General features: G+C 45.1%; 1 protein-coding gene across 1 annotated transcript in view; it reads left to right on the top strand.

The window, feature by feature from the left end:
• Nucleotides 1–10,153, top strand: part of LOC147747091 (uncharacterized) — a 300,843-nt gene extending 290,690 nt beyond the window's left edge. Inside the window, exon 2 of the mRNA XM_086936158.1 lies at nucleotides 7,176–10,153. Coding sequence (XP_086792284.1) covers nucleotides 7,176–7,375 — 200 coding nt within the window. The 3' untranslated portion in view covers nucleotides 7,376–10,153. The remainder of the gene's footprint in view (nucleotides 1–7,175) is intronic.
• The last annotated feature ends 14,814 nt before the right edge of the window (nucleotides 10,154–24,967 follow it).

The following is a 24,967-nucleotide window of genomic DNA, read 5'->3' as shown; positions in this document are numbered from 1 at the left end:
TTCAATCAGCAGTGGCCTCCATAGACATGGAGAAGGCTCGACTTGCTAAACTAGGGATAACTTTTCTGAGTTTTTCGGTATATGGGGTTCGGCAAAGGGATATTAGGCTAGATAGAGATAATATTTTTATCTACCGCGGCACGGACTATAGGTGGTGCTCACTGGGCGTTTTCCCGGTGGACCAGAAGGATGGGGGCCGCTTTTGAGCCAGTGGGGCTGGTTTTGTTACAAGGGGTTGGTTTTGCTGCAATATCGGCCACCTGTAACAGAGGCAGCAGCCGCGCAACTAGATTGGTACTTCCTACTCTCATACGACTCCCCCCCAGGGCCTGTTTTGCTGATTGCCAGTGTAGGTTTCTGTTCCCAGTCCGGCCATGACAGTGTGTGGCAAAACTTCAGTTTGTACCTTGCGTTGGCAGTGTAGCTACTGGCAAGCCAAATGGGACAGATAGGGCAAACCCGAGGAATAAACATCAGTATCTTAGGCCATCTTACTTTATGTAGACGATGCCCAGTGTGGGGCAGAGTAGTCAGATTTCTTCCACATTGTATGGATGTGCTACAAACGTTTTGCATACAGTGATAGATACGGTCAAGGATCTCACAAACACACACATCAGATGTGACCTTAGGATTTTCATTTTTTGTCTCAGGCCCTGAAATTATCCTCAGTATGTGATCTCTACATTCATCAGCATGGCCCTGCTCCTGATCAAGCCTTCCTCAGTCATGTCCTCATGAGCTACATGCATCCAAAGCATGAATGTGCAAGGATCAGAGTTATGCAAATGGCCGCTGCCAAACAGGCACAATGAAGGAGGCATGCACTAAACATGGATTAGGACATCCTCCTGCTTAAAGTCACCTTAAGGTCTGATGAAACACACCAGGACCTGCTCATGTCTCATATTGTGTCTGTGCCTTTGCTAAAGGATATATCATGCCAGCATTATTTAATTCCCAGCTCATGGTCTAAATGCTGCGCCAAATGTGTGTCAACAAGCTCTCATGCTCTGAATGCTGAATGGCCTCTGTTTACTGTACTGATGCTTTTCATAGATATTTGCACAAACACACATTCCTCTTTTAACATAAGTAAATCTAACTTAATACGTTTTACATCTAGTTTGTTTGATTGTTTAATTTCATAAGCTATGTAAATATTGGTGTCCAAAGAAGTAGTGGCAGATTGTTTATTTACCATACACTCTTCAAATACATTTAAAAAAAAAGAAATATGAGCATTAGATTCATTCAAGGATTGGATGTATAGGCCAATATGTGTGCAAGTCAGCTTTAATGCTGCTGCAAATGACCCTGCGCTATATTGTACCAGATCCACGAAAATGTGTGCCCAGTAGAAACGTCCAGTGCAAAATCCGATTAGCATTACCGCAAACTGAAATTACAACCTTACTCAACATAGCCTTAGTTACAAACAAACACAGATGCAGACAGTGGGGAAATAACAGAGTATTTAAAAATCACCTTAAACCCCTCATTTTCCAAGTCCTGTGTGAAATCTGGGTTTGAGGGTCCCAGGGCAATCAGATGAAACTGGGCCATAATTGTAATACCTGGGTTCTTTTTCTTCTCTTGTCTGGGGTCCAGGTACTGCAGTACCCCAGACTAAGAACCAAGCACTTGGCCCTCAGAACAGAGTGGCAGAGCAGTCAAAAGCTTACTTGGAGATGCTGTGGACTTGATACTCAATACTCAGCAGTGTAACTAATAATACTAAATAAATCAACAAGAAGTCATGCATGAAAAGTACTTTAACAGACAGAACTACACAAAATGCACAAAAGTGCAAAGTTATACAGGCTGGAAGACGGGAAAATCAATAGGAATGCCCCTTTTCAAGGGTTTTACAAACTCCTGGGGATGCATATCACTGAATCGATGTCAAATATACCTTCTATGTTGGAAACTGCTTTATTGGCCTGTGCACCAATAGGTACTAAACCCTAAAGCCACAATACTCCTATTAAGGCCGTCTGCAAGCAATAATGTGATATGCAAATATTAAAAGTCAGGCTTACCGGCTTGGTCATAGGATGTCACCATATATTCAACAGTGGAATATGAGGACCCATGGAGCCTTGTGCTTTGCTGAGGTCACTTGCATAGAAATAGGCTCAGGCATAGGTGTGGGTGTGAGGGACCAAGAGCCATGGTGCTTATAGGACCCAAGAACCAAACAGTCCACAGCCTCTATGGTGGTGATAGAAAAATCCCACATGGTATCAAATAGTGCACATTGGTGGTTTCCGCTGGTTGTCCCCAGCCCCCGTCAGTGCTGCATCAGTGGGCTCTAAGAGCCTGAACTTGCCCTCTTGCTAATCTCTTAGTAGCCTTAGATGCTGGGTCTTCCTGCAGAACCAACCCACAGCCCTCACGGCTGTCTACTCTCCGTGCCTGCACCCCCCCAAGCATCCAGACGTCCTGGTCACTTACAAGGCACCTGTGCACTCACCAGGAATTTGGCATGTCATTTCCTAGGTACCATCAGCAATAACCATTTCACAAATGACTAAGAACACCCCCTTCCTTCAGGTTTCTCAGCATGTTCATCCTCTACTGTCCACGAGAGAGATGTGGGGTGGTAGTGCCACTAGCTCTAGAGGCAGAGTTCAATATCATTCATGGAAGTACAGGTCTAGATTGTCCCTATGTTCTAGAAAGGGATCCATCTACTCTGTTGCTTTGTCCTTTGATTTCCTGGGGTCCCTCTTTTCTCAAAAGTCTTTCCCTGTGAATGGGTTTAAAAATGGAATTAGAGAATTCTAGAACGTGGGAGTCGTTACCGTAGCCATAGTTGTCTCATCACCCCCCTACTCCTTACTACTCCCAGACAGCACCACCTTGACTGTCAAACCTTCTTGTACAGCATTCTGGTAATTTTAAACATGTTGTTTGAAGCAAGATTGGAAATACATCTTCTCACATCCAGGCTCTTGTCAGTAAGATCTTAAGTCTTCCTTCCACAACTTTAAAGACAACCCTGTGATTAACTGGTGCCAGATTGCATTTTGCTCTGCTTTTGTCCAATGCAAGAACATCCTACGATTGACAGCTGAAAAATGATGTTTATCAATTTATGGAGATTTCATCCCCTCATTCATCTCCAAGAAGAACCCTGGGGCATAATATCAAGACAGGCGATAAAATTATCACTGTTTTAGCGGCAGAAAACTGCCGCTAAGACGGCGATAATGGGCCATATGCTCTATGGAATTCCAATTGAAGCCCATGTTAAATGTGAAGGACATCTAACATGGGCTTCCATTGGAATTCCATAGAGCATATTATCAAGCCCATTATCGCCGTTTTAGCTGCAGTATAATATTATAGTAATAACCCCTCCCATGCTCGTGACGGAACCGTTCCGTCACGAGCCTCGGGTGGGCTGTGCTGGTGACGGAACGGTTCTGTCACGGCCCGCGCGCCAAACATGCGCGGCGTAACTTCCGCGCCAGCATGGCACGTTCTATTGAGCGGGCGGGGCCATGACGGAACTGTTCAGTTACAAGCACAGCTCACCCGCGTGCCGTGACGAGCGGTTCCGTCAAGAGCACGGGACCGCCGCGCGGCCCCCCCCACCCCTATAGCACTGTGGCGGAATAGCCTCCGCAGTGAAGGGGTTAAAGTAATTAACCAGATATGATATCAAGGTGGCTTGGCTACCTCTTCAATACTCGGACTTAATATAGGAAATTTGAAACTTTAAAGGTATCATTGTTAATGTATATAATTAAATGGGACACTCAAACTACAATACAACTAAGAGCAATAGATATCAATACCTTATAGCCCAAATCTAAAAAAGTGATCAGAGGGGAAACTATGACAAAAGGGATCCTCATGCACCAACAGAGTCGGTGACTGGCTTCATCAATTGGGCTAAATTTCATCAGAAAGGGCTAGTGAATGTGCCCAGAAAAAGTGTCAGTGAAGTTAAAAGAAGAGCCAACAGTTCCCTATACCCATAAAGGGATAGTTGACCTTTAGTAAAAACAAAATGCAAGCGTACAACTAGTGGCTAAGTGAATTTGAACCAATGTGTCCTTATCTAATAGTCATGGTCAACATGTTCCTGCTATTATGAGCTGTCTACGCTCAGCTTTTGTCAGGACCTAATAATGTCCCCCGATGGAACACGCACAGTAAGACGTGACCAAACCACAGGGATACATGATACTAAAATATAAACTCACGGACTTCACGTGTCGACTCTCCTTGTATTGCCAAGGGTCTGTAATCTGAAAAGTAAAAGTTATTCCACAAAAGCTATCATCGTAACAAACAAATGATTATGGTAGCACAACTTCCAATTCATGCATATACGATTTATATAATGGCCGTGTGCTCCATAAGCAAAATTACAGCAGAAAAAACCTTTTATTAAACAGTCAACCTATTTTAAAAATCCCCATGATCACCCAAGATTAATCAAAGAAAAGTTTACTTGAGCACAGGTCCGTAATTTGTGACCTCTTAGGACATATGTTTTAGAAGGCATGTCGCTAAATTGCCACATTTCTTCATTCAATCCAATTGGTATCTCTTGACCTTTTATCCGATACTACTGTGGCATTTATTAATGCGAGTGTTCCATTACTCGAAAGGCTATGCATGGTTAAATTGATTTATACCAAAACCATTATGCCAACAACCCATTATTCCTTTAATGCGGGAATTATTCAAAAAAATGCCAACTGATAAATCTATAACATTAAAATGGAAGAATATTTAAAAGGACTCACTATCCGTATTCGTTGTTAATACAACATGAGCTCGCGGCAGGGGAAACCTTCACGCCCGATTTTCTATAAGTACACAAAGAGCACAAAAGGGAGGAGGGCATGAAGGGTTGCAACATATTATTGCCGAGTATGCATAATGCTAAATAGGAACCACCACAAGTAATAAGGGGGTAGTTGAATCACTTACTTGCAATTGGCATTTTTTTGAGTAATTCCCGCATTAAAGGAATGATGGGTTGTTGGCATAATGGTTTTGGTAGCGGTCAGTAGACAAAATCCATCTGGACCAAGAGCTTTACCTTTTTAATTGAAGGAATGGTTTATTATAGTTCATCAGAAGTAATATCTTCCTCTAAGGAATTAAGGGGCATATTACCAAGAATAAGCGATAATTATCGCTAAGCTTGGTTAGCGGCTATCATTTTATCGCCGTGCTTCGCCTATTTTTATCGCTTATAAACCTTGCTATTATCAAGGTTTATCTCCTAAGCGATAAAAATCGGCCGAAATTCATGAATATCGCTGAAAAGTCAGCGATATTCATGCAATACCGAGCTAATGCTCTTAGCCACGTTATCCACCTACCATTGGATAACATGGCTAGAATTGCTCTGGGCAAGCGTTAGCTTTTGGAGATAGCGCGAATATTTCCAAAAGTAGGTAATAGGAGATAGCGATGTTAGCAACTGTTTCCAGTCGCTAACATCTTGGCACGCCCACTTTGCATGTCATTAGCCATAATTATCGCTGACATGCAAAGTGGGCCACAAGATGATCACTATCTCCTACTAGCTGTCGCTAACTGGTGTTAACGACAGCTAGGTAATAGGGCGATGAAATTATCACCGCTTTAGCGGGAAAATTCATGCTAAAGTGGAGATAAGGCCCTTGGTAATATGCCCCTACTTGACTCAGTAAAATGTCAAAAAGCAGGTTTATCAGGATTGTGGTGTGTGATGGAGGGAACGAGGACTGGGACTGATTCCTGAACTTCTCCTTAATTTGATTATGTAGGTTATGCTTATATCTATGCTTTTAGCAGACTAGAGGAAGAATAATGTGCATGTCCTTTTGACTAAACGGCAGTTCAACATGTATTCTGCCTTCTATCTGTATGACCACCAGGTACATGTGAGGTAGCTGATATCAGTATGTTTAAGCTGTCCAATATACATGATCTGTTCTTTCAGCCTATAAAGCCTCTCCATTGGGCAGGTGCACTTTGCCCAGCGGCAATGTGCTCCCACATCGACAATTTTAGATTGTCCCTCCTCTCCCAATTACCTGAACTTTCCCTGTTGTTCTCTGAACAGAGGGACCTTTGCAGTTGACTGTCTACTTTCTTTATCATCCCATATATTGTCTGTTTTTATGTGCTGCTGCAGAGCGCCTACAATGTTTATCCCTTTCCTCTATCTGTAGGCTCAGCGTGGCATTGCCTTTCTATCCACATGGCTATTCACTTGATTGTATATCTTCATTGCAGATGGGGAGATATTATGGAGCCTTAGAAGATTTTCTTTTAAGTCCTTTTTGTCTTCTTTTCAGATCCCAGGGGCCCTCAAACTTTGTTTATAAAAACATCTCTTTGGTACAGGAGCAAGAGGCAGAGCAGCCATCTTTAATCAATTATCACTCATACACTCATTCCTTTCCTCTTTAATTCCTCTTCACCACTCTTGTCTTAACCTTGATCTTCACTGCTTTCTTCAGTTCAGTTCAACAAACTTTATTCGGTTAAAAACAAATAACCATAAAAGTAACAGACATAAAACAAAATACAATGATTACAATAATTACAATAATTACATCTCATGATTATTGGTACAGTGAGGTAGATCAGTAGGAAGTCTAGGCTATTTCAATTAGCATTTGTTTCCTAAATTTAAAAACACTTTTTAAATAATTTATAATCACAGTAACAGTTAAAATTGTGTCCATTTTCTGTACTTCTAAAAAAGCTGGGCGACATCTGGTTAAATTCATGTTTTTTAGAAAAGGGACAATGATTTTCCTACGGATGGCACTATAAAATTTGCAGAAGAAAAGGATATGAATATCAGATTGTTGTGACCATCACACTGCTTTCTTTTATTTATATTTACCCCTTCTAGATAGAGCTTCTCCAATTCTGTCTCCCACATAATAAATTATCTTGACCTATATGTCTGCCTGTTATATTTATTCTATTACTTATTTTCCTGGAACAGCATTTATTGAATTTAAACAATTTTCTTGTGTTGTTTTTACTAATTTGTTCCTGTTTTGTCCTTTTCATCCACAATAAAACTTATATGCGAAGAAAATAAACTAGTGGAATGAAATGAAATTTGCTTTTCACATGGAGGGCATTAAAGCTTGCTGATCTGATTCTTGTGCATTGATTTTTTGTTTCTCTGTTTACTATAGATTGGCTCTTTGGCTCCAGCCCAGATGATAACAGCAATAAGAGTGATGTCAACTGTATCACTAGCAACGGGATTGATGGAGGCAAGGTGCCCGATATTCCTGCATCGCCGTTCGACTGTCGAGTGTCGACTTACCGGAGCCACCCCCAGGAGTTTGTCATTTCCATGGAGGAGATCACTCATCTACCTCAGGAAACGTGACACCTTGGATGCCCCAAAAACGGGCATCTGTCTGAGTGGTCAGGGTCGGGAAGGACTAGCTGTGGAAGTGGGCAGGAGCCGAACTTGTATTTTTTGCTACTATTCATACTTTCAATAAGGGCAGAACATCAGCCTTAAGATTGATTGCGCTCTTAGACATCAATTCTGCTGAACAATTTCTGGAGTAACTTAAAGGAGCCAAAGGGAAATAAAAGGATTTTATGGGTGCTGTTACCACCCTTTTTGATACATCAAACTTTACTGAGTTACCTCTCGCCTCATTTTCCTGTAGGCAGTGAGAGTGAGTCCTAGGTCCTGCTCTTTAATGACTTGTTGAGGTTTTTAGAGTCAAAGTCTTTTTCATAGGAGCATAATACTGACAATTTGAAGGAAATGAAACAATTGTAATATTGATATGACATAGGTGACCCCTATGTCTTCTTTACATAGGTATCTTTTAAAGGACATATTTGTTTCAGAAAATATGCTGGTAGGGGAGTTATTTTACAGGGCTATTAGACTACTGCTGAATCCACCTAAACTGCTTCTTGTCCCCAGTGCACTTAGGACATTCGAGAGAACAGGATTTGCACTTTCGAAAACATTATTCTGATTGCAGATGCTCTCAGTTGTGTAAAAAGAGTGAAGACCAGTAGCCAGAATGCACTGTGGGTAGGCAGACAATGATTGTCCTACTGTTGTGGATATGACAATATGTTATTCAAATCATATTGTCAAATTTTGATAACAAATGTATGTTATATTACTGTATCTAGGGTTCTTAACGGATTACTTTTGATTTTGGTATGGTGCAAGCATTCCTATGAATGTTGATCAGTTGCACATTAGAAAGCAGAAGCCGATGACCAGAATGCATTGTAGGTAGTGTGAAAATGATTATCTTCCTGTCGTGGGAATGAAGACATATTTTTCAAATCATATTGTCGAATTTTGATAACAAAGGTATGCTATACCAATCAAAGTAGGATTCTTAATGGCCACTTTTAATATTGGCATGGAATTTTTAAAATTTCTTTTCATACAAATATGGAATGAGAAGATACATATTTCGCCAGGAGTTAAGTTAAACTATAGGTACACTTCAAAATTAAAAGCCATCTAGACAAGAGGTACAGTGTAAGGGTTGTTGTTTGTCCTATGGGAAATATCAGGTCAACTGGTGCAGTCTTAATGTTTGCGACACCATAGCTAGCAAGATTAAGAAGCCTAGAGGTGGGAAAGCAGGAGAGGGTGGTTGACGGGAATCTATTGGCAGCTATCGGAGGTGGTCATTGTAGGACGGGAGTCAGAGATTGGTCGATCAGCAGCAGTGGAGAGTGAGTGTGTGTGTGTGTTTCTTCTCTCCTCCAAACTACTTTCTTTAGGAAGGGGCACTCTGCAATGCTGAAAGGATTTGTGGGTATGTAGGGTATGCATGTGATGGGGAGTCAGGTGACAAGCTATGGAAGTTGAGGAACTGAGAAAGAAATGGTACAGGCAGCTGAGAGCAGGCATCTCATTTCTACAATTTATATCCAAGAGCATAACTGAGCCATGAAGAGCCATGGATGTAATGCCCATGCAATATGTAGAATTCTGAATGGAGTTTTTTAAATTCAAACTTGTGGACTGTAGAAAATTGTCCTGAATTTTTTGTAGGAGTCTCTAATGGTTGCTCCACGTCCACCCAGGTTCAATTGTGCATTATGCTATAATAGTTCCCTACATTTCCACAACAGGTATTCATGCTCAGGGGTGAACTGGCCTATGGGGCAATGTGGCAATACCCGAAGGGCTGGTCTCACATAACAGTCAGTGTATCAGCTGTTTTGTGCCTGTTTTATTGTCTTGTGGGACGGTTTTCACTGTTGATTTCTCTAATATTACCACAAACATTGCCCCCAGCAAGCATAAATGCATGTAGTATCCCATACCTTGCAAACTACTTATATTCCTTCCTTGTCTTTGCAAGTTTAAATCAACCCTGATTTGCAAATTTTGGTCACTGTTTTACCTCTCTGATTTGCTAATGGGGCCACTTTTAATTTGGTGCCCGAAACTATTATCTGTCGGGTTTGGAACCTATACTGGATATATGTACTACATACACACTCCAGCTACTTACTGTGATTTATAAAAAGTTGTCACTTACATAGCAATCCAAAACGTTGCTCACAATTCCACAGACTGGCCTTCCAAGGTCTCAATTAAAGTAATAGATATATTCTTGAAATCCTTTTTTTAAAACCACTATTTGGCACTCGGATTCTCATTGACTCACAGTGAATTACTACTTTTAACTATTATGTTGGTTATATCATGATGGCAGCATTTAAAATATATATGCAACTGATAAAACAAGCAAAAACTTAACAATGAGGTACATTGTATGCCCTACGTTTAGAAAGAGAAGATACATACTTTTCTCAATTGATGTTTTCAGTTAGTTTTTTCGAATTAATATAATTGTTTTTATGTGGCAAACTTTCTTTCTCAAAGTTTACTATATATATCTTCGATTTGTTTCATTTGAGTCACTTTGGTCCTACCATCCTTATAATGAAAGTTCCCTAAACAAGCTTTTCTTGACGTGTTGCAATTGTGAACTGTACTGTTTGTATTTAATTGAAACCCTTGGGCGCATTTCTCCGACACAAACAAGGATTCGGTAAATACATGCGGCAAGAGAGACCGAAAGACAACAAATGAACCTACAGTATCTGTTGACAACTTTGCCACTGTATTGTCCTTTAGCTAGCAATTAAATGTTAAATATTGGCAACTGACTCTTTCTTCATTCTTAAAATAAACAGCTAAGTTTTGAGCATTCGGCCATTGCACATAAACTCAGTGACAAAACTTCCAAAGTGGCCATCTTGGGACTGCCTCACCACAGCCATGTCAACAGACATATCATATAGTTTTTTTTTTTGTTTAACTTTGTTTTTATTGATTTTTGGCATTAAAGCAAATACATTACAATTCTCAAATACTCCCATGTACGTAGAAGAGTAATACCGGGCTCCCACCCATCTCACTTATATTGATGCAATTCAGCAAAAGTTTGTTGGAGAAGCGAGTGTCTATGGGTGCTGGCAGGGCCGGAGCTCCCGCTACGTGGTCGCGTATCCACCCCCAAAATGCCCAAACAAGAACAAAAACATCCCTCCCCCTTGAACACCCACCCCCTCCCCTAACCGGTGTGCCATATTTTGCCTCCTTAGGTCATCATATGTAAGAACAGCCAAGTGTCTAATTTCCAGGTGTATCTTTTGGGGACGATGTGTCGGTAAGTCGCAAAAGACGAAGATACTTTGGGCAGGTAACTTCGTTGAATTCTGTTGATAGGAGCGACAGAATAGGCAGCGAGACCATGTCAAAGAATGCTGTAGACTGCGTGAGAGTGGCTTAAATGCGTTCCATACCCAATGTGTACCATAGTTTGTGCAGCCAGCCCGTATGGGTGGGCCGAGTTTGTGTACCCCAGAGTGATAAGATGTGCTGAACAGCCCCGCTCATGGCCAGACCCATCTGTCTCCCTCTGATTGATTTCAATGGAAATGTGAGTGCATTGGGCAGCCCTAGAAGTGTGTAGGCAGGAAAGCGGGGAATTTCAGTATCAAAGTTCTTGTCAATGTCGTTAAGGACTGCTGTCCAGTATTCTGTCACATCCCTACACTCCCATAGTAGGTGAGTTAATGTGCCCTCTTCATCACATCCTCTACAGCAAGTTGGACTACGGTTAGGGTTACCGGTATCAGATACCAATACGTTGCGACTTTCACCGCTGATTCTCTGCTGGCAGTATTCCTTTCTGTGTGGTTGGCCCTATAATATATAGCTTGCCATTCCTTGTCAGTGAAGGTTCTCCCCATCTCTCCCGCCCACCGCCTCTGACTGGCCGAGCGGCGCAGATCAGTAGGCGGACAAATCATCTTATATAAGTCCGTGATCAGCTTACGGTCCGAATCTTTGGTAATTAGCCACTTTTCAAAAGCTGTCAGCCTTCTACCTACCAGAGGGCATATTTCGGGCTGTGTCAGCCAATGTCGGATTTGAAAATATTGAAACCGTTGTGGGGCTTTGATGCTGTAAAGTTGTGTTAGATCAGAGAGCTGGACGAACCCCTCACGATCGAATAGGTGGCCCGCCGATCTACAGTCCGACATCCGCCATTGCTGGAACGCTCGCCTCTCTAAACTGGAGTAAATTCAGGATTATCGAACAAAGGTGTAAGCGGTGAGGGGAAAGTGGTGAACCCCCTCTTAACCGCTAATGTATCCCACACACGCATCACTGTACGAGTGATGGGGGTTTTCTGAAGGTATGCCGGCCTGTCAGTGCATTTTAGGAATCGTATCTTCCAGAGCAATGTTTGCGCCATCACTCTATCCTGAAGGAGCCACCTCTTCTCTGACTCGGGTTGGCTCCATTCCTACAGGTTTCTTATTTGTGCCGCCTGGAAGTATTGCTGTAAGTTTGGGATCCCCAGGCCTCCCTCATCAGGAGGTCGGTAGAAAAGGCCTCTACGCATCCTAGGCCGTTTCCTGGCCCATACAAATTGTGGCACCGTTTCTTTTAATCTTTTCATGATGCCCAAGGGAGGAATCACCGGGATGGTTTGAAAGATATATAGGAGTTTGGGTAGGACAGACATCTTTACTGCAGCGACGTGCCAAAGTAGTGATAGGGGCTGTTTCTGCCATCTACTTAAGTCCCCTTGTACCTGGGAGGTGATATTCGTGTAATTCAGAGTAACTGTATGGGATCGATGCCTGAAGTTGCAGGCCCCGTAAGCTGAAAATGCATCATGGATTGTGTGTGTGTTGAAGCCCAGAGGAAAGAGCATTGACTTCCCCGTGTTCACTTTGAAGCCGGACACCATCCCAAAGGCCTACAACTCCCCTAAGAAGGCAGGCACTGATTGTTTAGGCATATCCGGCGCAGCCAGGATGTCATCTACGTACAAGCTAATTGGATAAGGTTCCCCCCCAAAGGAAATACTGACGATGTTGGGGTTATCTCGAATCCTCTGCACCGAGGGTTCTACATAGATGCAAAGAGGAGGGGCGAAAGCGGGCATCCCTGCCTCGTGCCTCTCTGGATGTCGAAGGGCCATGAGCCTTTGCCGTTGACCCGAATCGTTGCTTTTGGTTTACCGTAACAGCTGGCGACCCATGCCCTAAAGCGATCCCGAATTCCAAAGTGTGCCATTGTTTTATCTAAAAAATAACAATCCACTCTGTCAAAAGCCTTCTCAGCGTCTATGGACAAGAGCATGGCGTCTGACCTCGCTTAGTGAGCTTTGTCTATTAAGTGCAGGAGACGTTTAGTGTTATCACTGCATTGTCTGCTGGGGATGAAGCCAGATTGATCAGTCTCGATGATGCCGGGAAGCTGTGGCCCAAGTCTAGAAGCGAGAACCCCTGTGAAGAGTTTAAGTTCTAGGTTGAATAGAGAGATTGGCCGATAAGTGGTGCAGTGAGTGGCGTCTTTACCTGGCTTAGGAAGTACAATGATATCGGCCTCTAACATATCAGAAGGTATCGAGCCAGGCCCTTGGAATGAGTTAAAAAGTTGGGTGCGAAGCGGTGCTAGTAACGGGCAGAAGGTTTTAGAAAAGCCGGCTGAGAAGCCATCTGGCCCAGGCGACTTCAAGGGTTTTAGGCGGGATATCGCCCCGATCACTTTCTCTATCCAGCTGCATTGAGAGCAGTCATCGCTACTCTACTCAGGTAAACCTCTCCATCTTTGTCAAGAGACCGATCCATGCTGTATAGCGACGCGTAGAACTCCTTAAAGGCCTCAGCTATCTAGACGTCGATACCCAGTTTCTCTCCCCGAGCGTCGTAAAGGGTTGTGATTTTAGACCCTTGGACTCCAGCTCTAAGCGCACTTGCAAGGAAACGCCTGGTTTTATTGCCTCCCATGTAGTATGGGTGACGGAGCCTCAGCGCTGCATATTCGGCGCGATCAAGGTCTAAACCAGTCCTGCCTCCACCCAGCCAATCACAACGCCAGTATTTCAATACTACATAAGCCCCGCCCACCTACCGCCATGCCTGTTATCAACAAGACTCCGACACAAACACAGCAGGAGGGTGGGAGGGAAGAGGACTGGGACGGGGAGGACCCTAATCGGGGTAATTAAGATTACCGGTAAGTAATAAGACATTACCCCCTCATGGGTCCTCCCCGTCCCAGTCCTAACAACGTGAGGAACTCACAAGCAGAGAACCAATAAAGAAAACACGCAGGACACCAGGGATCCATGCAGAGTACAAAACTTTAATCAATAAAAGATCAATGAACAACAGCGTTCAAGACGCCAACAGAAAAACTGTCAGCAGAGGCATGCAAAACATCAAGGCGATAATGTCGCACAAATGTGTGATGAGACTGCCAGGTGGCCGCCCTACAAATCTCCTGGTTTGAGACCCCCGCCGCCTCAGCCCAGGAAGCAGACACAGAACGCGTCGACCGACCCTGTACATGAGACCGAGGAGGCAAATCCAAAGACTTGTAAGATTGACAGACCGCCAAACGGACCCACCGACTGATCGTGGAAGTGGAAACCTTCTTCCCTTTAGCCACACCCCCACAGGAGACAAACAGGGCAGGAGAACTCCGGAACCCCAGGGAACGTTGGACGTAAATCTGGAGAGCCCTGCGAACATCCAAAGAAGGGGGAACAAGAGAATCCCCCTCAGCAGGCAAATCAGGAAGAATCACCTCCTGCTGCAAATGAAAACTTGAAGAAACCTTAGGCAGAAAAGCCGGATCAAGCAGCAAAATGACTCAATCCGGGAGGAACTGCAAATAGGGAAACGAAACCAGCAAGGCACCCAACTCACCCAACCTGCGAGCGGAGGTAATGGCCAACAGGAAAGCCACCTTAGCGGACAGCCACAACAAATCTGCCTCCATCAAAGGCTCAAAAGGGGGCAACTGCAGACCACGCAAAACAGTAGGCAAATCCCAAGAAGGAATGAGAACAGGAGAAACCGGCCGACGAACCTAGCTGATCGTTAAGTATGACATAGTCAGTGATGCTTTTGTGTAGTTGTTGGGTGACCCCTTCTTTTGGAGTAGGGCCTCCCGCAGTCTCCATCTTCCCCCCTCTGCCTTGGTCCGGGGTACCCCTATAGTCACAGTCACAGCATCATTATCCGATATAGCTGCTGGAATAATGTCTACTTCGTCTATGATTGTGCGAAGCTCTGAGGGGCCTATAAAGTGGTCTAGTCTGGTGTAAGTATGGTGCACTTAGGAGTAGAATGTGTAGTGCATAGTTCGAGGGTGCGTTTCCCGCCACAAGTCCACCAGTCCCCTTTGAACCATCCAGTCCTTCCCCTCTGGTGATATCGCTCCCACAGAGCCAAAGTGATCTATCCGCCTCCTGGTCCATGACCAGTTTGAGGTCGCCTCCCACGAGTATGTATCTGGCTTGGAGACTTAAAATCTCTGATAGGGTGCCCGTAAGGAAGGTTTCTTGACCTGAGTTACCATCATGGATATACCACCCACCCTAATGTTGTGTGCTAACAGCTTGCCCTTGATCTCCCCTACTTTGTCTCCCACCTGACCGTGAAAGTGCTTAGCAAAGAGTATTGCTACCCCCGCTTTCTTATCAGTGGTAAAGGAGTCGAATTCCTGAGGGAATGCCGGGGACCTCATCCGATGCCGGTCTTTGGATAGGAGGTGTGTTTCCTGTAATAGGCGTATCGAGGCACCGGAGTTCTCCAAGTACGATAAAACAGCGTGCCTTTTATTGGGATTATTGAGCCCTCTCACATTTAGGGTAATAACTTTCAGAGTGGCCCCGTCATTCTGCTTGCCTGCCTGGGGATAGCATAGTCCTAGGGGGACAACCCCTAAGTGGCGTCTCTTCAGGGCTCTCCTCTCCTGTAGCATACCAGTTTCCTCTCCCCAAACCACTGCTCCTGGATCCCCCGAGTCCCCCAACCCCAACTGCCCCGACCCCAACTTTTACCAAACTGCTGACCCTTACCCCTCCTCCCCCCACCCTAACCCCAACTGAACATTCCCAACAAGTTACCATAGTCCCAAGCCTACACACTTGTACCGCAGGCTTGTGGTGAAGTTACCTGTCTGAGTGCAACTCCAGCGACCTCGGCCCCCACACACCCCCTCAGCCAGCTGAAAATAAATGTGAGTGTGTCCCCATCTATAGAGCAAGTTATTCAATAGGAGAGGTGTCTCTTGTCACCGCATTGAGGGCTGAGGACTCCTCCTGTGACATGGTTGTGCGGCCTGGTTTCAGTTCTGCGATAGGTGGACGCCTGGGGCCCACGCATTGCCATCCTACTCTCGGGGTTTTTGAGAGCAAACTTGAGAGGTGTCTGTCTCGCGGTGCTCAAGATCCAGCAGGGCACAAGTCTCTTGAAGGGATCTCAATTGTTGCAGCACCCCATTCCTTTTGAAAATCATGCAGAAGAGATGATCCCAGGTGTAGGGTATCCCTTTGTCCCTCAGAAACGAAGTGACTTCTCTGAACGCTTTCCGTTTTTGAAGTGTGATAGCAGAAAAGCGCCACTGAGTGTCCTTGGTGCTGAAGAGGCTGTTTCAATCACGCTTCTCGGAGGGTAACCTCCTTCAGGGGAAAGTCCGGCAGGAAGGCTAAGATGTCCGGTGGGGGAGCAGGTGTACGCCGCGTCAGACCCACTCTATGTGCTCGATCTATACAAATTTCGAAGTCAGAGCTTTCGCCGAGTATCTCCCAAAAGAGGCCCTGCAAGTATTGGGTGATATCAGCTCCCTCTGTTTTCGATGGCACGCCTCAGACCCGTATGTTGTTGGGTCTCGATCTGTTCTCTAGGTTCTCAGCGTGTGCTTGTAGGTCCACCTGCTGGTCTTTAAGGCGAATAAGTTCTTGTTAGAGGTGTTCAAGTTCTTCGTCTCTGGTGTGGTCATTGTCCTCGACGGAAGCCACCCGCTCACCTGTCCATCCACTTTGCGGCGTATCTCCCTCACTTCCCCTGCCACCTCCTGCTTGAGCGTGTGGAAGTCCTCTCGCAGGGAGTTGAATAGTGTCTCCAGGAACAACCGGGTAATCAGCACCTCCCCATCCCCATGGACTGTCTGCTGCTTTAGGGTGGTAGGGGAGGAGTGCCCCCTGTCTCCTTTGTTGGGGCCCTTAAGGAGCATGTCTCTCAGCGTGCGTTCCCCCTTCTTCCGTGTTGTGGCCTTGATAGGGCGTCTCCCCGCGAGTCTCTGATCCCTCTGCTCGCTGATGCCTCAAAAGCACCCACTCCTAGGGCCTTCGGCAGTTATAGCGGGTATGATTTCTTTGAGCCCTGTTTATGTGGTGCTGTTATTTCCCCGTCACTGCCAGGCGTGTGCTCACACTTGGTTAAGGGAGGTCAAGGACAACCTCAGGCCCACTGCGTCCTGGTCTACCAGGCGATATGAAAACACCACTCCGGTAGAGGTAAGCGCCCAAACTGTCCGATGCGATGTCCCTGTCTTGTGATTGGGGCCCGGCCTTTCAGGCGGAGGCTTATTGCGTAGGTGCTACGGGGTGATCCCTGCATGGGGGAATGGTTCAGCTTTTCAGTGGTGCTTTGTATGAGTCCTCGGGCCCCCCGGCCCCCTCAACCGCTTCAGGTGGTCCTTGCCGTTGGACTCCCAGCCAATGTTGTTGATGGCGCTAATTCCCCGATTCCGCTCGCGGGGGGCCCTCGTGCTGCCCCTCCCGCTGCTCCCCCAGTAGCTAATGGCGTGGCTCCGGTCCCTCCCGCAGCCAGGGTGTCTTGTTCTTTGGTTTTGCAAATGCTGTGCGGGGTGTCCCACTCGGATCTAGGGGTGCATGTCCTCTGGGCCACACTCACCCTGCCCCGGCGTGTGATTCTCGGGCCTCTGTGCTATGGCAGCGCTGTCCTTCCTCTGATGCCTGACTCAATCCCTCCGTTGAGCTGGGGCCACCATGCGGCACCTTGTGGAGCTGTGAAGTGGGGCCGCCTTCCCTGTTGACCCTCTTCCGTGTTCACGATGTCACACTCTTGGAGGGGGCATTGGGAGCGATGTCCGCTCTTGCTCCCCTAGGCCCAGCAGCCATGGCCTCAATTTTAATGACAGTGCTGGAGGCACCGGGCTCCTCCAGGAGTCCCAGCGATTCGCCTACCCCTTGCCGCTGTGTCCCACACACTGCTCTCGGGACGGCGGCAATTGGTTGCTGTCAGGACGCTGGTGTCTCCGCTTGATGGCGTGTGGTTTTCAGACCTCTCTGCGGTAGTGTTGAGGGCCTTCTTCTGGCACCCAGGTCTACCCCTCCTCACACTGGGCCTACTATGAGGCACCCGGCAGAGCTGCGCAGTGGGGCTGCTTTCTTTATTGTCCCTCTTCTGTATCTGTGGTACCGCATCTGTGGCCCTGCTGCTCTCTTGGGGGAGGCGGTGTCTCCTAGGGGGAACAGTTTCCGCCCTCGTTTCCCAAGGCCCAGCAACCCCAGGCTCAATTTTAATGGCGGTGCCGGAAGCACCAGACGGCCCACGGATGCGTGGGCATGCCTTGCAGGGGTTCCATAGATGTGCACCCCCTTCGCTGCCGCGGTCCACTCACCGCTCTCAGGATGGTGGCGAGTGAGCGCTGTCTAGGCTCTGGAGACTCGGTGTGTCATGTTGGAGGGGGACTTTGCTAACGTCCGCTCCGCTTCAGTGCCATTTTGCCGATCTGGTTCTGGGGTTGAAACAAAGTCTTACAGTGACGTGAGGCTGCCAGAATCTCTGTCAGCGGGAGCCTCGTGTCCCCCCGCTGCTCCCTGGGCAATTTTGTGCTGTTTTGGGGACTATAATGCACACAACGACCAGAAGAATTGGCCTGGAGTGGGGAGCCGTGAGAACCTGCGTCTACCTAGGTCGCCATCTTGGCCACTGCCTCATATAGATTTTGTTACAATGAAAGGATGGGCCGGGATAAATCGATTGCTGCAGAACTCTCCAGCTACTATGCCTTAATTTCCAAATTAATTTAGATTGTCACAAAGAGAGGTGTTCAGATATGTAATCCTGTCTGCAGTATTTTGCTATTGTCACCATGTTACACCAAAAATATGAATATAATCTCGAAGAATAAATTCACACTTGGTTTGTTTGAGAGTAATCTTGCTACAATTCTCTCATAAAATTGGATGTATGGTCATAGTGTGCACCCAATGTCTTTTAAGCTTTCAATCCTAGAAACTAGTGTGGTATCTAACAGGTTTTTAATTGCTGGTAGGAAAAAAGTACAATAATGGAGTCTGGTAAATATGTAAAGGATTACAACTGCATCCCTTTTCCTTATCTCAGTATTTACCATTCTGAAGCTATGCCAAACAGTGTCAAATGTTGAATGTTTCACTGCCAGCCCTAATTTTTTAATGATATTTTTACTGATTTTAAAATATAATCTTGCTTTTTTGGGATAAGACATTGATGTTACAAAGCTTGTTTTTCCTAAACGTATTACATATACAACCGTATAGTTATATCACTATTAGAAGCGTTTCTCAAGAAAAATATATACAACAGGACAATAACAATAAGTGACTTAGAAACATAGCAGGTAAACAAAAGAAGGATGGAAGGGAGGGAGAGTGAACTCCTGTTGATCTAGGTCCCTAGGTTTTACTCCTGACTCTCATGAAGTCTTTCATCTATTGAGAAGATCTTGTGTTGCTTGCAGCACATTTAATCAAATATATGAGGGTTGTGTCACTTGTTCCTACCGGTTTGCTAAGCAGCCCAATACTATCACCAAATCTAACTACCCATTCAGCATACATGGACACCATCAATTCATGGAGCTCTTTAGCTGGAGGCCTCAGGGTGGTAACTTGTCATCTTTATTATTTAAAGCTAGGAGCATGTGATTCCACTGCTGAGCTATCAGGTATGTCCTGAGGACCCTATTTTCCTCTCTGCACAGAGCATCATTCTCTACCTTTTCCCATAACGTCTCACAGTTTAACCATCTCACCAGTGGGAGGCCTAAATATACGTTTTACTGATCTTATAAGGGGTCAGGTGTGCTTTATGCAACATAATATATTATATGTACTGAAACTTCTTGTATGATGCTGATATCCTAGGGTCTTTTTCTACTCCTTGTCGTTAAATGCCCTGTCAAACCTCGTTTTCCCACTCATCTCCAAGCTTAATGACACCTCTTTGGGCTTTAGTAGGGTTGTATAAATCCAGCTAGCTAATTTCCTCCCATCTCCCATTGCATAGATGGCTTGCATCACTGCATGTGTTGGTGGATCCTCCTGGGCTACCTTCCAATGACATTTTATAGCTTCCATAATATGCCTTAGAAATTGCCCTCTATGTAGTACACCTTCCTTCTCTAAGGTTTGGAATGTGACCAATGCTCATTCTTTAAATAAGTCTATTAGGTATCACACTTTTTGTCTTTAGCTCAGACCCTTCCTAATGCAACCTATAGCAATTTTAATTAGGTGAGTGAGGTCTTTATGTGTCTGGGTTCCAGGGAGTCTGATTTGGTTCAGAGTGCTACTCTGGAGCTGAGCAGGCCTGATCTCCATCTCTGACATGCAGTGCCCCGCTATTGACTCTGCATTCCACTGTAGTTGGGCAACTAAGAAATGTATTTCTTTATTTATAGAAACATTTGTAAAGCGCGAAACGAAGGCCCGTGGGCATCTCGGCGCTAAATAACTGCAATGTTTGGCCAACAAGGGGACTAGGAGATCATTGATTAAAAAGCCAGGTTTTGAGGTTTTTTCGGAAAGACCAAAGGGAGGTGCTGGTCTTGATCGAATGAGGCAGTGTGTTCCATAGTTTTGGAGCAGCCACAAGGAATCTTCTGTCACCCCAGTTGACAGATTTAGTTCGGGGGATCACCAGGTCCAGGGAGCTGGAAGAGTGCAGTGCTCTAGATGGACAGTAGGGGGTAAGGTTCTGAGTAAAGAACGCTGGGACAGCGTTGTGTAAAGCCTTGTATACCAGGCACAAGGTTTTAAACTTAATCCTCTTCCTCACCGGAAGCCAATGAAGTTGTTTCAAGGTGGGTGAGACCGGATGGAATTTGGGGATTCGCCCTAGGAGCCTGGCGGCCGCGTTCTGTATAGACTGCATTTTTGTTAACACTCTCTCCTGGGCCCCTAGAAACAAAGCGTTACAATAGTCTAGGGTGGAGAGCACCAGGGAGCTTACCAGCGTTTTCGCCATGTTTTCAGGTAAAAAGGGCAGAATTTTTTTGATGAGCCTAAGTTTATGAAAGGCTGAAGAGGATATCTGGTTGGCATGTGGTAGGAAGTTCAGACGGTTGTCGAACATGACTCCCAGGTTCCTCACTTTGTCAACCGGGACTGGGGGCTGGCCCATGGATGACGGCCACCAAAGGGGGGACCACTCCGGTGAGAGATTGCCGAAAATTACAACCTCCGATTTGTCGGAGTTTAGCTTCAGACAATTGTGTGACATCCAGTTCCCGATAGCCGACATGCCCTGGTTGAACATGTTGGCTTTCTGAAGCCCATCATTTTTGACGGCAAGGACCAGTTGAGTGTCATCAGCGTATGAAGTGAGGCTCATCCCGTGTGGCCTGATGACATTGGCAAGGTCCGACACATAAATGTTAAATAGTGTCGGACTAAGGGAGGAGCCTTGGGGAACTCCACACGGTAGTGACAGGGGGGAGGATTCAAAAGGTCCCACAGTGACGACCTGGATCAATATCAGAAACCCTGAGTCCATCTGATTTGAAGAGCAATTTCAGTTTTTTAAGTGCTCCCATTCATGTTACAGAACTTCATATGAGGTCCCAAAGCAGGATGTTTAGGCCCTGAAATAAATGTCCTTGTTACTATGATTGGGTGAAGCAAATTAATAAAGTAGGTGTGGTGACATCATCATTTTAGATATTGCTCTGCAACCTATCACCAGTTGCAAAAAAAGCAGCCAATACGCACTCATTGATCGAAGACAAATCAACATTAAGACGCCGTGCACATGCCTGGATGATAATACAATCCTGTAAAAGACCGGTACCAGCTGCTTATCTAGGTCTCGTTTTTTCCACCACACTTAAAATTAAAGTATCTGAAGCTACGCATGGGAAAACTGCCAACAAACGTCGACCAACCTGGCTGGAGGTCTCCAGGTCCGAAAGATTGTAATCTATGCGGCGCTGCAGTGCAACACACCATGATCCTCATGATTTGCATTTGCCCAATGCTGGAGCATGATCGTCGGAGTTTACTCAGGGAAAAGTTCAATGCAAAAGGTATTCGCACATGCTGCTCAGCGATACTAAATGCTCTGGACTCAGATGATCCTCAATTCATCTGTCGAATAATTAAATATGTAACCAACTTTGAAAATGTACTTAAAAGTTAACACAAACCCGAACTTTTGAACACTGATATTGCGAACTGCATTGGCTGATTTATAACCCATTCCCGAAACTATTTATGAATATCGATAAAAAATAATAAGAATTGGATGAAATTTACAAGCTACCAAGTTGCATAGGAAAACCCCTGTAACTGTGTTTTTATCCTTCTTACTAATGGTAGTTTTATAACCTGTATTTTATGTATAATAGTGTGCAAAGGAAAGTAGTTTTATTAATTGGTATATTGTAACAGTTTTTATTAACTATACAATAAAGAATTTCTTCGGCATAGTTGATGCATCACAGCCTTTCTATGAAGACTACATGCTTGGCACTAGCCTGCCGTAATAGCTAAAATTTTCCTCTATTGCTCCCACCTTTAATACCAACAGGGAATTCTCTAAATTCTGTATTTCCTTCTCAACTGTTTCTGGGTCCTATTTGTTGTGTGTGTACAGAGATCCCTAATCAATAATGTGAAGGCCTCACTTTTCACTAGGATGAATGAAGTCATTCATTCCTTTATTTTCATTGAAATAGCTGGTTATAGTCAGGCTCAATGTACCATGAAAGGCCGCAACCTCAATTGTTGAGCTTTGTAGCCTCCATGTGGGTATCGGAGATGGCCCTCTCCCCAGTAGAAGTTTAACTGTAGGGGATTATGGTTGGAGGTGTGCGAAATTCAGGTGTGGCCCATGCAGGTAAGAGCCGTCGACTGGGGTTGTGGGCGATTCGGCAAACGATGATGAGGAAAAATTAATTATCCACTGCCCCACTGCTCTTACCTGCATGGACCACTCCAGGTGAAATTTGAGTTATTTCCTTTTGAATAGTTACAGAAAATTTCAGACAAATTAGGTAAAAAATTGCGACAAGTAAATTTGCTATTTAGTGGTGTACTTTAGTGTGGAATCCATCCATATTGTTACATTTCGTGCTAAAAAATAACACAAAAAATACAAGTGCCATGAACAAAAGCCTCTTGAGTTCTATTTGATTGCATTATTCCTATGCTCTTTTGATAGGATTTTTACCCAATGGACATTAGAATTACATAATTCTGGGTAATGCCGAAAACGATTACATTTTATGCCAGCATATTAAAAATTTCTTCTGGGCCCACTAATAGGTTGTCTGTAAAGATTTAACCTTACGTTCAAACCATGTGGCACAGTTTAATGGCAATATTCCTTTCTCTTGAGACAAAGACCAGTGCCATTGTCTTAGTACTTTCGCATTTTGTATGATAGGTGCCTGCAAGAGAGGTGGATATGATCTGTCAGGAGAAATGTCTAACATTACTATTAAAGTCCCCTCCTAAAATCCATGGTAGGTGTGCCCAATCCACCCAGTTTCTTTAATAGAATATTATAATAAAAGTGGCTGATCAACATTAAATGCTAACTACTACCTAAGACAAGTGGCAGCTGTTGAAACTGGCAGATTCTGGTTGTCTGAGACGAGGACCTAGCCAGGCAGAACCTACCACTCCCATCAGGGGTGGGTGATTACACTCACTGTATAACCTTGCACTCACCCTTGGGTAGCTTGGCACTGAGCAGTCAGGCTTATCACAGAGGCAATTTGTGAAGCATTGGCACAGCACTATCACATAATAAATACACTGAGCATCACAAAAGAGACTTCACGTGTGTATGTAAATAAAGTTTGAATTCAACACACACAGCAACTAACTGAACAGGAATATCATGTATTTCTGGGCAGAAATCACATTCGAAAGTCTCATTAGCAGTAATAGGCAAAAAACATGTTAAAATAACATCAGTAATATGCACACTTGGGAAAGACCCTATTTTACCCCCAGCACCCTTATTCAGTGAGACACATTGTCAGAATATGCCACACCCTGGCAATTATCATAATTCAATTCCACACAGTTATAGTGTGCACCCCAGGTTACAACAATATCAGAAATGTGTACTCACCGATAATTACAACACTTTGAAACAGCACTGTAGGCCAATGCTGCAGGGGTAATAATCAATGTCAAATGTAGAATTCGTCTGGCAAGGAATCAACATGTAAAGTAACACCACTGTGCAATGTAAGTAATACCAGGCAGTCACTCCCACATACACTCACTCAGCACTGATACGCGGTGCCATGGGTATCAGGCAGGTCCGTATTAAGTGCACTCTTACACACACCCGCACACAGCACCATATCCGGCATGGCAGTTAATAATTAACATGGAGACCCTGTAACCCAAGCCCTCCTCCATTCAGCTAATCCCATCAACCGACATCCACGAGCTGGAGATAAAGAAACCTTTCCCCCTTATTCTAGGCTGATCGCGCCTGGAGTTACACTTAGCGTCCTAGAATAGAAGGTGGGGTAGGCAGAAGGGCTAATTAGGCAGCAGTCGACAAATGGAGGTGCGGCCGCTATGCGGGAAGTTCACCCATGGAAAGCGGAGCAGAAGCAGCCCGAGGGCGATAGTCATTCAATCATAGGATTCCACACTTTGCCTTCCTGCAGTAGCCCAGTTCTGCTGAAGCACAGGGGGGTCACGCAGTCTCTTGACCCACTTCCGATAGCTCTCAGAAGCATTCCTTAGCCTAGTCAAATACTCTCACCACCCTAACCCAGTCCGAGCAATAATACCTGGGAACATAAAGTCGTTAGGCTGGGTGAAGAGAAGACAGTTGGTCTGCAACACAAGTGATGAATGGAGGATGAAGCAGGGGAGCTTCTCGGAAGACGAAGGCACTCCGTCAAACACACGTAGATCAAAGTAGCACTCAGGCAATTTGGGCACCCCTTAACACAAATCCTCTCATCAGCACGTCACCTGGAAATGAGGCACAGCATCTGGTGTGCGTCGAGCTTAGTCACAGAAAAAAGTGTTACCAATTCTGGACCTCCCTGGAACAGAGTCACAACTTCTGGTGTGCTTTGAGTGGGATCGCACCAGACAAGTTCGGTCACACACAACTTGAAAATGAGGCCCAACGTCTGGTACGTGTGGAGATGGATTACACCAGACAATTCCGGTCACATCCAGTTGGGATCCAGCAGACTATGTGACCACTTAAGAGGGCACTTCTCTCCAGGTGACACAAGTAAATGGTGTGGGTCCCTCAAGCGAGCAAGCCCTTGGAGAGCACACTTCTGTGTGCCACACGGCAGCAGGTAGTCAGCCTATGTCAGTCACTATTCAGGAAGGGTGCATGGTCCCTTCCAATGGCCGTAATCCTACTTCTGTGCTGT

This window comes from Lissotriton vulgaris, chromosome 1_1, assembly GCF_964263255.1.
Source record: "Lissotriton vulgaris chromosome 1_1, aLisVul1.2, whole genome shotgun sequence".
Classification (NCBI taxonomy): domain Eukaryota; kingdom Metazoa; phylum Chordata; class Amphibia; order Caudata; family Salamandridae; genus Lissotriton; species Lissotriton vulgaris.
This window is presented reverse-complemented; position numbering and strand designations above follow the sequence as displayed.